The 14,260-nt window shown below is 54.6% G+C and overlaps 1 protein-coding gene across 2 annotated transcripts in view; it reads right to left on the bottom strand.

Annotated features, from left to right (window-relative positions):
* The window catches only part of HIVEP3 (HIVEP zinc finger 3), a gene marked incomplete at its 5' end in the record, with an annotated part of 56,731 nt that extends 42,826 nt beyond the window's left edge, over nucleotides 1–13,905 (bottom strand). Inside the window, 2 exons of one of the 2 annotated variants that reach the window (XM_080802163.1) lie at nucleotides 4,744–4,889; nucleotides 8,812–13,905. In XM_080802163.1, coding sequence (XP_080658289.1) covers nucleotides 4,744–4,889; nucleotides 8,812–13,887 — 5,222 coding nt within the window. The remainder of the gene's footprint in view (nucleotides 1–4,743; nucleotides 4,890–8,811) is intronic. The other variant, XM_080802162.1, reaches the window with a different exon arrangement.
* Nucleotides 13,906–14,260: the final 355 nt, after the last annotated feature.

Raw genomic sequence — 14,260 nt, 5'->3', positions numbered from 1 at the left:
ACCTTCAGCAGCTGGGTAGTCCTTACTGATCCCAGTCTCTCCTTCTTTCACACCAGCCCTTGGGGCTAAGCTCCCAGCTTTCCTTGCAACGAGTGAACTTGAGTTAGGACAATATAAGCATTACCCTCAATGAACAATATAACTTTGTATGAGTGAAAACAACATTCCCTAACAAAGGAGGCCTTCTAAAACAACCCAGGCAAATGCATAGGTGCTGGATGAGAGAGCCAACACATTCCTGATGGGCACTCCCAGAGGCCGTCTGGAAAAAGCAAGCTTTGTTCGGGTGTGGAAGTGATGCAGAGCGAAGGGAGGGGGCTGTGTGCCAGGAAATCAAGGCAACAAATAGGAACCAATGCATAGTGTGTACAAAGCAAGGCCCTAGGACCCAAGTGAAGAGGGGTCCTGGAATGAATTTCAGTGCCATGGTTATTCTAGAAGTAACACAAAGAACCACGGAGTTTTATCCATGGTGGGACCTGGGAGGTTAGTTAAAAGAGAGGGTTGAGTAGTCTGGAGGCTGGATAGGACTTGGCAGTGGGCAGAACTCAGCAGGCCCAGAGGGGGAACTACAACAGGGGCAGGTCAGACTGGGGGTCCACTCTGTAGATAAGGCAGCCATAGAAGGCCCCGGGGCCCAAGTGTGACATAGGCAGAACTCTGATCAGACACTCAATGGCACCTACATGGGAGTCTGGAGAGAGGGGGGGCCAGAGACCACAGCTGAGTTATGAACCACTTCATGTGGACACCAGAATTTGGGGACTAACTAGAAGTCTGGGGGGGGGCGGTCAGGGGAAAAGGTGCCCAAGATGATACTAAGGTTTTGAGTGTCAATGTGTGGGTACATCATCTGAGATCCGGATGCAGAAGATTCTCTTGGTGGTCTGGTTAGCACATGCTGAAGTTGAGGGGCCCAGGAGGCATCAGAAGCAAGGGTATACAGTTCAGGAGTGAGGGTCTATCTGGAGACCCAGATTCGGTGTTGCTCATGCAGTGACAAGGTTTGAAGAAGAGAGAGATGATGCTGACAAGGGAGAAAACTCAAGGTCAAAAGAAATCAGTCCAACTGACCAGGTACACGAGTCACCATTACACCCAGACTGCTGACCCAGCTACCTTCCCTCTCCACCCGTCCCCATCTCCTCCACCTTCCCAGGCCTATCTCCACTCTGTCCAGGAAGCCCTTTCTGGCTGTCCAGCCCCAGAGGTTCCCGCATGCTGGGAGCATCTCGACATTAGCAGTCCACACATCAGCACCCAGCCCTTGTTGCCACCCGAACCAGTCTCCCAGCACCTGGAGCACAGAACCATGGTTTACCCCCTTGGCTCTTGGTATCTTCGGGCACAGGCACCCAGAAAGCATTGAATAAATCGGTCCTCCTGGATGGACTGATGAATTGATCGATTGCTAGGTTGGAGGTCAAAGACAAAGGGTAGGGAGACCAGCGAGTAGTTTGACTAGTGATAAAAAGACTCATGAGCATGGGACTCATGACATTCCCTCTTTGTGTCTGGCTTTTCGACTTTTGGCTACAAATTCAATCTACGTCAATCAACAAGGATACATTTCAACAACGCTGTGGAGGAAAAACAAGGTGCAGACAGATGTGAGACCCACTGAAGTCATTAGCACTGTTGACTGAATATCTCTGGGGTCCCCCATGTGCACGGGAGTGCTCCCCCCATTCTCCCCGAAGCAGGTGAGGCCACAGGGGGCTCGCCCTGGCCAATCACGGGAATAGAAGCTTCTGGGAAGTTGTAAGGGCCAGTGCACAGCTGACTATTTCTCACCTTCCTCTCTCAGTCTCCATCACCCGGTCTCTGAGTGACCCCTAAGGACAGAAGCCCACCACAGACCCTTATCAAACAGGTCCTTGAGGAATAGCAATGCTTGCTGTGTTTAAAAAAAAAAAAAAAAAAAAAAGAAAGAAAGGAAAGAAGTAGAAAAAGAAAGAAAAAAGGGAGAAACCAGTCGAAGACAAGTGGCCTCAGATGGAGGTACTTGAAGGATACAGTTAGTTTCTGGGTGGGGGGACACCCTCGGCAGATTGAAGGGGACAAGGGGTCTCATGGCTGGTAGAATGGATGGTCGCATCCTTGGCCCCATCCATGAAATGCTGGAGGTGTCCCCCCATTACACGGCAATCTAGAACATGCCCCCCAAATTTCCAAACATTCCTGGGGGCAGAGAGCAGCCCTCAGAGAACCATGAATGGAGAGGGATCGCCAGAAGCTGGGGGTGGGAGGCACAGTGGGGGCCTCGATGGGACAGCTGGGCTGCAGGAGAAAAGAATCTGATGGGTGACACCATGTGACCCCAAACTGCCCCAGCTGGACATGGCGAGTGAGCATGAGGAAGCCATGTCTCACAGTCCGCAGAACCAAGCCAGGTCATCCCAGAGGGAGGGGGACACACGAGGTGGCTCCAGCAGTGACAACATGCTCTGATGCCCATTTGTCAGTATCCTGAACCACGACCCTTAACGTGGGGGAACACAGGACCTCCTGCTCAACCCATAAATCATGTCCTTTACCCTCTTACGGATGAGGAAACAGAGCTGGAGACTTGACGGCTAGTTTGAGCAGGAGAAAGCTAAGAGGGAGAGGTAGGGAGGGTGAGCCTGGAAAGGGAGGGAGATCCTGGAACAGAGCAGGTGGGACTAAGTGGCACCCTGGATGGGACAGTGGGGGGAGGGGGGTCCCAAGGCCCAGGCTGTAGGAAGAGAAGGGGACTCAGGGGTAACCTCTCACATTTCAGATGAAGGCAGAGACTCCAGGTGAAGTGACTGGAAAGGGGAGAGGTTCCTGCCAGCTGCCCTTCCTGAGCTCGGGCTTCCCAGGGAAATGAGGGCAGCAGGGAGCCACCTTGGGGACCCCCATCTCCAGTCTGGAGGCTGCTGCTTCTCAGGGAAGAAGCAAACCTCTTGGTGCACAGCAGCTATCCCTCAGCATCCCCTCAGCGTCTCACAGACAGTTCTTGAAGCCAGAGGCGAGAAGGCAAGTCATTGTGACCAGATGCATCAGTCCTAGGATGAATGAAGTCTTAGGGGGCCTCTTCGGTACCCAGTGATATGAGACACAGAGACACAAGAGGGCGCTCTATTCAAATAGCAGGGACAAAGCCGGTCTGCCCTCAGTTGGAAAGAGGCTTAGTATTTTGAAAAACTCTTGGATTTGAGACGAACCATGAGAGACTGTGGACTCTGAGAAACAAACTGAGGGTTTTGGAGGGAAGGGGGGTGGGGGGCTGGGTGAGCCTGGTGGTGGGTATTAAGGTGGGCAAGTATTGCATGGAACACTGGGTGTGGTGCATAAACAATGAAATCTTGGAACACTGAAAAAATAAAATAAAATTAAAAAAATATATAAAAATCCTTTTGAAACCTCCTTCTTCTTTACCTCCCCCAACTTCCAAATATGTAATCAGCCACACCTCACAAAACCGGGGCAGCTGCTCTTTCTGCCCACAGGTCCTTTATGCTTTAATAAGACCACCATTTTGTACCAACCCCCCACAAAACCAAGACAAACAAAAAAAAACCACCCCTTTGGGCTACTATTTCTCAATGGAGCCGCTACTGGAACTCTAGACGGGTTTCTCTCTAGGGAGAGAAAACTCTACCATTGCATTTTTTTTTTTTTTTTGGCCATCCTTGACCCCTTCCATTGACCCCCAGTTGCGACAACCCAACTCCTCCAATTTTGTTTCCAAACACCCCCTCTCCCGACAGCCCCTGTTCCTCATTGCCACCAGAAGATGCCCTCCGGTGGCCTTGGGGAGCTTGGCCATCTCTGCTCTCCCCAACCAACAGAGGAATCCGGCACCTCCCACTTTGATTTGGAGAGTTAGGCACCCGCAGGTGCTGGGGATTGGCAGGTCCCCAGTGACACCCCCCGTTTGTAGGTGCTCACGCTCGTGAGGACTCTCCGCCTTGGCAGGTAGTGCTATCGTCCCTTGGGACTGGGTGGGACGAGGGCTGCGTTGATCACACTGGGGACACAGACACAGGACCCTGAGACAGACACCACATCCCTGGGAGCAAACACGTGGTCACACAGAACACAGCTGGCACAAAACTTCCACAAAGCAAGTCCACAACAAGGCACCCTTCCGAAGCCCAGAGGGCCCCACAGTGTGAGTTGTGAGATGCTTAGATCGTTGGGTTTCCAAAGATACGCACCAAGGGTAAAAAAACCAGCGACGATATTCCAAATATTTACCAACCAATGAGTCCCGGGCCCCGACCAGTCTGAATGGAGACCGGTGTAGACAGTTGGAGTGAGCAGTGCCTTTGTGATCAGCCCGGCGAACAGCATGTGGGCAGAGCCTGAGTCCCCTGTGGGACAGTGGACATGCCGAGGTGGCTGTTTGCACAGGACAGAGTGATCTGGGGGAACATGCACAAGGTAGATGGCAGTCGGGACACGGACCTAGGCGGCGCGCTGTCAGCCCCAGTGCAGCGACTAGAAACGCAGTTGACATCTGAAGAAAGAAGGGGCTGGAGGAAGACCCAGATTGCTCCAGTCCTCGGCACACAGCCGGCTCCCATCCCCCGCCAGAGAGCCCGGCGTTGGGGACCAGAGACGGCCAGCGAGTCCCACGAAGGTGGCGGCTGCTGGAAAGCGCCCATGGGCGCAGCGCGGCCTGGGGAGACACTCACCGCCTCTCACCACGGATGGTCCCGCCTCTGCCTCCACAGGAAGCAGAACCAAACACTGCCAACCAGATACGATTCTTACCCTCCTTCGAAGATTTTGATCCTCGCTGGCTCCCCTCGTTTGGAGGTGGGAGCGTCCTCCTCCGGCTTCCCTCGCTTCTCTTCTTCCTTCTGCACTCTAGCTAGATCTTTCTGGCCTTCCGGGGAAACCAGCGAAGGGAGGTGAACCTGGCCCACCACAGGAATGACAAAATCACAAAGTCAATGACACAAGCACTGTGTGGAGTGGGAGTTGTGGAACGGGGCCTTCGGGGGCCCTGCGTGCGCCGCACTCCTCTTCCCTCCACCCTGCGAAGATATGCTAGAAGCTCCAGTTGGCAGAAAGGAGCTGGCTCCCCAGAGAGCTGAAATCCCTTCTCCCAAGGCCACCTGGTTAGTTGGTGTCCAAACTGGGACTCCCAATAGGACTTTGTCCTGGGAAGACCAAGGCCTTCCCACGAGAGCCCTGTTTGCTTTTTCTTTTCACACTAGTCTAGAACCTTCTGGGGACAGGCCTTTATCTTGGTGTCCTCGGTCACACCTGCACCCAAAACAAGGCCTGCCTCAGAGAAGATGTGTGAGGGAGGGGGAGCAAATAAATGAAGGCTCCACGCCGAGATTAGTTGCTCCAATTCTCTTTTACAAATCAGAAAATGAAGGTCACCCTGCAAGTTAAGGGCATTGCGGGGAGCAGAGTGCAGGTCTTCTGAGGGCCCTGACCAAGCCTTTGTGTGCACACTGATGGGCATGCACCTGGAGGGGGGTGTGCAGTCTCTGGCCGGTAGTCTAAGGGAACCCATTCTCTCCACAGAGCTATGGGCCTCAGTGGTGGGAGCTGGCTCAGGAGGGAAACAGGTCCTCTAGACCCTCTAAGAGCAGCAGCAGTGGGCACACCCCTGCATAGGGAGCTGCGGTGCTGGGCTGGGGACTGGGGCCAGCCGTGCCCGGAGTGAGACTCTCTTCCTACTTCACACCATTGTCAGTTACGGTCATGGTTACAGCCCATGGGAGAAGCACCCATGTCTCTTGGTGCCAGGACAGTCTAAACCACAGGCTCCCGGGCCAGCCGTGCTGTTTGCCCTTATATGGGGGGCTTGGGCTGAGCAGAAAGGGAGCTGGTTGGGAGTCAGGGGACTTGGGTGTTAATCCCACACAGACTCCATTGCACGCTGAGCCATGCTTGGGTGGCTCTAAGCCCTCTTCTTTTCGGGCTTAGTTCACCTCCAAGGGGATTTAGATCATCCTAGGGCCAATGTCTATGACTCAGTGACCCCCCTCCCCCAAACTGTCTTGTCAGCACTGGAGATGAGGAGTGGAAACCGAGGGAGGCTACGTTCTGCTGCTCTAGCAGAAGGCAGCAGATACTGAGCCATGCCCGTGGAGTTCCAGAACATGCTCCTTTCACTCCTATCTCGGCCTGCCATCTGCGTCATCTGTGGAATGACCAAGGGGGACTTCCACAGGCGGACGGAGGACTTTCCTCTCGCAACCAGCTGTGATGTCTGGGCAGAGCTGGAGGAGACTGGTTTGGTGGCAATGTGCCATTCTATTAGGAAACACTGTTGGAACTGAGAGGGGGACCAGGAGTCCGCATTGGCTTTTAAAGACAATAATATGATTGTCTTTACATCGTAAAAATGATTGTTGAGTGCTGGTGTGCCAAGCACTGTTCTGAACACACTTTGTATATTTTAACTCACTTACCTCCACAGCCCTAAGAGCTGAGTATTTTTTGCATCTCTAGTTTATAGATGAGGAAACCAAGGCACAGACAGAAGAGGCGACTGGCCCAAGTCACACAGCTAGTATGTGAGGTAGTGGGAAATGTGGCACTGAGTCCTTGTTTTCAATCTGTTTGCAATATGTGGTTGTCAAAGTGACCCCCAAAGGGGAAAAAAAAAAAAAAGCAGGAGAAACTGGGAAATGGGACATGGCTGCAAAGTGACTTTTTTGTCTAAGCTGGGGTTTCTCCAGGGCTTAGATATGGGGGAAAAAATACCTGTGACCCAACTGAAATTTGATAGTGTGGCCTAGACCTACATGAGGACAGTTTGGAAGATCTTTACAATGCTAAAGTAGTCCAAAGGGCTTTTCAGAGCTACTAACAGAGAATGGAAACTATAAGACAAATGACAGCTCAGGAAAGAACTCTCTTAAAGTACTGTCCAAAGACTGGTTGGGTTTTACCAAGAGGTGATGAGCTCCCCATCACTGGAGCTATGCAAACAGAGGCCAGAGAGAGAGGTGTGTAATTGTAGGAAGGCATGAAGTGGTGGGCCATGCAGCTATATGAATACACCATACGGGTGCACTTCTGGTAGGAAACACGCCAGTGAATCTAGCATTTTATTTAAAAAAAAAATTTGCAGGTTTCAGCTCATTTGATGAAAGCTGCCTTTTAAGGCAAAGATGGCCAAACTCAATTAAGTTAACTCTTCCTTTCTCTTACACGGACTTTTAGTGTATAGTCATTCAAACAGAGGAAGTCCAGATCGTTGGAAAGGGCTTTGGAGTGAGGTCTGGTTTTGAATCGCGGTGCTGACATTTATTGTGCAGCTCTCTTCAGCTTACCTAACTTCTCTGAACTGGCCATTTAATCTATAAAGTGGTGATACAGTACCCTAATTTTCAAGGTGGTTGTGAGGATGAAAGCAAAGTTCTACACGACGTGGCCCACCGCAGGGGCATGAGAAGTTGTAAGTATGAATACAATTACAACAGCATCTTGGGGGGAAGACATGCTGGAGAGAAATCAGTCACAATGTTTATGGCAAACATGGAGATCTCATCTAGGGATGTCTGTAAACTGACAAGGATATTTAGAGATTAGGTCTGGGAAACAATCCTGTGAAGACTAGCCAGCTGAGCTAAGGACGGATTTGGTGCACGAAATTCACTGGGTGATCAAAGAGGAGGAGACGAATATAGGAGGAGCTCCTGAACACAGTTTTGTTCGTGTGTCTGTGATATGAATTTAGTTTAGTGGATTTAGGCCTGATTTGATCAAAGCATCTGATCTGAAGACACTTTGATGAATATTTAACAATCTGCAGTCACTTTTCTGGTTTTGTTTCCTCCAATAATAGAAAGAAAAAAAATTGATTCTCTGGAGTCAGAGAGGTCCAAGTTCAAATTCTGAGTGTGCCAAAGACCTGCTATGTGACCTTGACATCTCTCACCCTCTGACCCTTGGGTCCCTCATCCATAGCTGAGCTGGGAGGTGGTCTGGCTGCCTCCCGGCTAGAGACAGCACTGACTGGGTTCGGCACAGCGCCTGGCACACCGAGGAGACTCAATCAACAAGACCAACTCTTATTCCACACACACCAAGTTGGTGTAGCTTTGCATGGCCTGGGTGCTCAGGCTGGCCCTACCGGGGTATGCGGGTGTCATGTATCTGAGGCAAATTGGGAATTATCAAATGTCAAACTCCCTGGACTGGCAGGGGTCAGTTCGTTGTATGGCTCCTGAAGCAGGCTCGGGCCAGAGGCACTGGAGGAGAACCTGCAACCTTGGTCAGAGCTGGGTGCTGCCACATGGTGTAGATGGGTCAGGCTGTGAGTGATCTTGCCCCCAGTGGCAACGAGGAACACTGCAGCCAAGCTCTGCTGGCTATCCTGGGAGAGAAAGCAGGAGCTGCTGGTGTCACATTCTAGAAACCTGGGGAGTGGGAAGATTTTGAGTGCTACCAGAGAATGGAAATAGCAGGTGTGGAGAATAAGAAAATCAGGAGAAGGCTAACAGGATCACGGAGGAACACGTGGAGTGGCATAAAGTTTTGAAAATGTAGCAGGCTTTCCCACCAGCCAAGTTTTCCAACTCGGTTTCTTGGAGAACTTTTTCACCCTGGCTCTGACTGTGTCTTTGATTTGACAATAGCGGCTAATGGGAAAACAGGACAACTTTAAAGCTCATTTCACTGGAATGTATCTAGTCTGGCGATGGGAGAGACACACTGACAAAGAAACCCAATAAATATGGTTCCTTATAAGATGCCCAGTCACAGCTGACAGGGGGCAAACCCGCCCACTCACCCGGCTCTAGTTATGCAAATAGAACTTGAGGGGAATGTGCCTTTAAAAGCTCAGCAGAACCTCTAAAGCTGACTTACCTCTGTCATGCGGGGCTTGCGGGAGCTGGATGGCACAAGCCTTCCTGTCTCAGGATGCGGAGCTGTGGCCATGGTGTATGTTTCTTTGCTCACCTTCTGCTTAGACCTCAGGAGGGACAAAGCAGCTTTAGTGGAAACCCCCGGAAGGTTGGGGTTGTACAAACTTATGCACCAACCAGCGTAAACAGAGGACCTCCTATCTGCATGCTGGATGTGATTTGGCTTAATGTAGTTTAAATAGCACCAACTGACATTAGTGGTCGTGTGGAGGCTGGGGGACTGCAGTACCTTCTTTGAGTCCGTACCTTCTTGTGACTTGGCTGGCCTGGGGGACGTTTCTGACAGAGGCAGCGAGCTGGAAGGTGCCAGTGGAGGGAGGTCAGGTTGTTCCTTGGAATCTTCTTTCTTCACACTCAGTGGGGGCAGCCCTCTTCGGTGAGGCTTACTGGATGGCTGGGTATATTCCTTCAATGCCTCTGAGGCTGGGGCTGTTGCATGGGGCAATGAGGAGTGCGGAGGGGGAGTCATTTCCTTTGGGTCAGAAGGATCTGAGGATAGGCTGGATGCTGTTTCTAGCTCCCTCCTGCCCTGTCCCTGGCTTCCCAGGTGGGATTTCTCTGGCCTCTTGCTGTCCTCTGTGCTGGTCAGCACCACGCTGCATGGTTTTACCAGCTCGAGTGTTTCATCCGCCTTGGAAGCCTCCTCTTCCTTCACCCGTTTTTGCTGCTGGGTTTCCATGGTAAGTTCCAGGCTGCCAGCCGGTGAAAGGACGCGTTTGCTCCCCCCGACTGTGGAAGAACTCCCCTCCAAGCTCATGACAGTCTCTGATGACAGGGAAGTGCCTTTTCTTTCTGGTAACGTCACAGGCACTCTCAAGTATGGAGTCGGGAAGCCTCTGCTCTGCTCTTCACTTCCCCCAGCCGAGCCAGGCCTGACCTCGTACACGTCTGTCCCACACACTGTCGTCCCTTTGCACGGGGGCTCCTCACACTTGGGAAGAGTCGCAGTTGCTGAGCTGCCTTGGGACTGGGTGACCAGGAGCTGGGAGAGGGTGGTGTACATGACACTCCCATAGGACGGCATGTTGGTCTGAATGCGGACGGGCACAACCAGGGACACCGTGGCGTCGGGACAGGCCGGCAGGGTAGGCGGAGGGGCTGATGTGGGTGCCGAGCAGCTGGCTGGGGGATCCCTGGGGGGCAGCTGGACATCACTGCCATACTCTGTGCTGGGGGAAAGGCCCGTGCTTCCTGTTGCCAGTGGGGCCGGGCTGGTTTTGATCTGGGGCAGATGGCTTTCCACATCCCCAGGGAGTGGAAGCGAGAACTGGGATTGCAGAGGCAGGAAGAATCCAGAAGAGAGTGCTGACGAGGCTGGGTAGGGCACAGGGAGAAACGAAGGGGGCTGCCGGAAGGGGATGCTGGCTGGGTGAGGCAGGAGCTGGGGGAGGGGGAGCTGGCCCGGGTGCAGAACAGTAGGCTGGAGAGGAAGTGGCGGGGCTTGAAATAAGGAGGGAGGAAGAGGGGGCATAGAGTATGGTGCGGAGAGGAGGCTGGACATGGCCTGGGAGGAGAAGAACTCTGAAGACTGTCCCGGCTCATGCTGTAAGAGGTGCTGGAAGGAGAAAAGGGAGACGGGCGGGGGCAGGTACGGCTTCTCATGCAGGGGCAGCTGGGCAATGGGGTGGTGGAACACCTGCAGGGCTTCTGTGTAGGGTGGAGTGGACCCCAGCGGGGGTCTGTCCTGTACCTGGCTCTTGCCTCCCACGTGCCCGCTGTGCGAGGAGGCCGCTGAGGAACTCTGGAGCAGTGAGCTTTTGGTGGAAGGTTTACTGCATGAGGGCTTTGGTTCCTCACTCTCCTGTCTCCCCTTGGGGGTGGCCTCTAGCTCGGTGTCTGGAGGCCTGCTCAGAGAGGCCTGTCTCACCAAAAAGCATTTCCTTCTCTCTGGCAGGGCTGGCGGGACCACGGGGGTCGCGGGGGCTGCCGGGGCCAGCACAGAGGGGCCTGTCAAGGACAAGCTGCCGTAGTCAAATGATTTGCTGCGTGTCTCAGTCATATGGGCAGGATGGGAGATGTTGGGGCTCTGCTCTGAGGCTGACCTCCGCATCTCTCGGGTGTGTGGGTGGTGGCTGGGGACAGTCAGCATGTGGGTGCCCAAGGGTTTGGGGCGTGGGTCGGATGAGAGCCCAGGGGCCTCGGCTTTTCCGTGGTCATCCCTCTCGAAGGAGGCGGAGCGGCTGGACCCGCTCAGGGAGACACTGCTCTCTTGGCTGGGACTGCGAGACAGGGGTGCGGACGACTCAAAGCTGGACTCCCCCGATGACTGGGCCATCTCTGCCAGGCGCAGCCTCTTCTTCTTGGGCGGCAGCTTCTCAGCTGGGAGCTGGGCAAGCGTCTGGCTGCGCTGGGGCCACTGGAATTCCTCCGTCTTCTCGGGTTCCTTAGGGGGCGGCTCAGGCTCCGTGTCTGGCCGGTCGGGCTCCTCAGTCACCAGGATCTCGGGGACCTGAATGTTGGGCTGGCGGACCAGCCTGGGCTGCAGGGAGTGGGCTGAGCGTCCGTGCGGGGCAGGGGGCGGGGAGGAGAATGGGACCGGGGGCTTGTCTTCCCCTTCCAAGCCGCTGGGCTGCTCCAGAGAGTCGGACTTCTCGAAGGAGCTGGTGTGCTGGATGACAGAGATTTCTTTGGATGTTGTTCTCCTCTCCTTCCCTGACTCTAGACCAGACCCTGGCTTGGGAGTCCTTGGCTGGAAGCCCGTGGGTCCCTCCAGGGAGGGCACTGACTTACTCGGCTCTGCTGGTGACTTGGTGGACTCCAGGGGAAGGTTCCGAGAAGCATCCGATGGGCCAGAGCTGCTGAACTGACTTTTTGTCGACTCGAAGGCAGGTGGCTCTTCCTCATCCCCAAGGCTCTTCTCTTTCCTCCTCTTCCTCAGTGGAGTGAGTTCCAAGGTGGTCCCCAGTTTGTAATGCATCATCTGGGACCAGGGCTCGTGCTCGGCCTGGCTCTTTTCCGCCTCCGGGGACGCGTGAGTACCACCTGCAGAGACGGGCTTTGAGATCTGAAGCTCTGAGCAGTAGTACTTTCGATGGGCTTCGTAGTTGTCCCTCTTCTTGTACCGAGCACCACATATGTTACATTCATAGATCACCCCTTTCATTTTCAAACCCTTCTTTGTCTTTTTGGTGAGATCGCTTTCCTTGGCTTCTGGCTCGTCTGCGGGCTTGGAGGCCGTGTCTTTGCTACTGGGCCCCGCCTCCTCCGAACTGTACTCCCCTCCCAAAGGTAGTTCGATGGCCGGCTGGCGCTTGAGCATCCGGGGGTGGGAGGTAAACACGTGACTGCTGCGGCTCAGGGCTTCCGAGTCGGCGACATGGTCGTCGAAGGAGTAGCTACCTCGGAAGGTGTGATGGGGGGTGCTGAGGGTGCAGGTGGTAGAAGGCATTGAATGGCTTCTCAGCAGAGGCACAGGGGGAGTGGTGCTGGGCGGGTGCTGGAGGCTCAGCAGTGATTGTTCGGGCTTGGTGGCTTTCTCGCCGTGGGACGACAGGGGCTCCCGGTAGAGGCTGGATTTGGGTGACTCCATGCTGCTGCGCCTGGACAGCGAGCTCCTCCTTGGCTTCACGCTGTCGATCTCGCTGGTGTCCACCACGGCCTCGTTGATGGTGATGAGCTTGGTGATGTGCTCGATGACCTGCGTCCGAGGCACAGACAAAGGCACCAGGCTGGGCTTGTCTTCAGTGGCCAGGGGCAGGAGGGGCTGGGTGGAGGTGGCCGTCAGCATGGCGGTCCGCTGCCCGATCCGCCCGCACTTGCCCAAGATGATCTCGGCGTAGGACCTGGCGTTGGTGTTTGGGGGGCTGACCTGCTGCTCGGCGCTCTCGGAGCGGGAGAAATACCCAGATTCTGTACTCCCTTTGCTGCCTGGGCTCAGAAACGCCTGCTCATCCATCACCTTCTTCCTCTCACTCAAGCGGAGGGCCAGCTTCTGCTTTATGGTGTGGGTGTCTTCGGGTTTCTGGCTCAGGGGGTGTTCTGATGAGGGCTCCGTGAACGGAGTGGGGTCCTCGAGTGATGGGGCTGAGCTGGACTGGGACAGGGAACAGCGCTCGTGGCTGGAGCCCTGGCTCCCGGAGCTATACAGACCGCTGGACAGAAGAGGGTGCTTAGGCCTGGGGGAGAGCTCTGTGGGGTGGGCAGATGCGCTGCCCGTTTCTTCTTCCGAATCTGTGCTTTCCCCCTCAGTGGGCTCCTCGAACTCCTCCCCGGGGACCCTCTCCATCTCCAGTCCCGGGGGATACATCTCGCCGCCCACTCCTGAGGCCAGGCCAGCTTTGATGCGGTGGGCATGGGACTTCCTGTGCTTATACAGGTTACTCTTGGTCTTGAACGAGAAGCCGCAGGGGCCACAGGGGTAGGGTCTCTCGCCGGTGTGCGAGCGGATATGTTTCTGGAGCACACTGGGCTTGGCGCAGGGCCGGCTGCAGTACTGACATATGTACTTGCCTGGCTTCTGGGGTTTCCTCTCCTTCTTATGTGCCTCTTCTGGGGGCTTCAAGGACACCTGGGAGGGACGGGGCACAAAGACTTTGGGGAGGCCAGGCAGGTCCTCAGGAGGGATGATGGAAGCGTGGGAAGGGAGGAGCTGGCCTGGCGGATGAAGCCCAGGGGTCACGAAAGAGCTTGAGGGTCCAGGTCTCATGGGGTCGACCAGCTGCCATGTGGACCCCTCTAGGAGATGCTCTGGTTTGCCAGGTGACATGAATGCTGGTGTCAGAGGGTGTTGCGGAAGCTGCGAGATGGAGATGGAGGTGTCGATGGAGGACCTCTTGGGGGGCTTCTGCTGCTGGCCTGTTTTCTCCTGAGAGCCTTCCCTAAGAACTGATGGGGGGCCTGAGAAGGGCTGCGGGGCTAGGAGCTCCTGGAGAGGGCCCTCTTGGGGGACAGCTGTGCTGCTGCCTGGGTACGGGGCGCCAGACGAAACACTGGCCTGCACGGCCTCTCCTTTGGTCAGCCGCTTCCGGGGACTTCCCTCAGCCTTCTTGGTGCCCTTGACACTTTGTTCAGGATCCATGACCTCCCCAGAGACTTCAGATGCTATTCAGGGAGGGCTGGGGTAGGCTGCATTTATGAATAATCCAAGTGTCCCAAGGAGGCGTCTGGCTTTGGCCACATTGGTCAAGAGCTGCGGAAGCCAAACCCAAGATGGGCTTTGGGAGTTTTTTGCAAGTGTCACTGGCTGCGAGTGGACTCAGAGCAGGTCATTGGGGCCGAAACTATTCACATGGGTGAGGCATGGCCCTCTACTTTGAAGACAGAAAATGCGCCAGCACTTTCTGCTTGAATGTCTGTTGTGGAAACGTCATGAAGGATGTCAATGTTGCCATCATACTGTTTCAGTTGGCAGTGGCGAGTGGCCACCCACAAGTCCCCTGTGTGCTATGCGA

The sequence above is a fragment of the Martes martes genome, assembly GCF_963455335.1.
Source record: "Martes martes genome assembly, chromosome: 4".
NCBI classification, from domain to species: Eukaryota; Metazoa; Chordata; class Mammalia; order Carnivora; family Mustelidae; genus Martes; species Martes martes.
The sequence above is the reverse complement of the archived record's forward strand: the minus strand, read 5'-3'. Positions and strand labels throughout refer to the sequence as shown.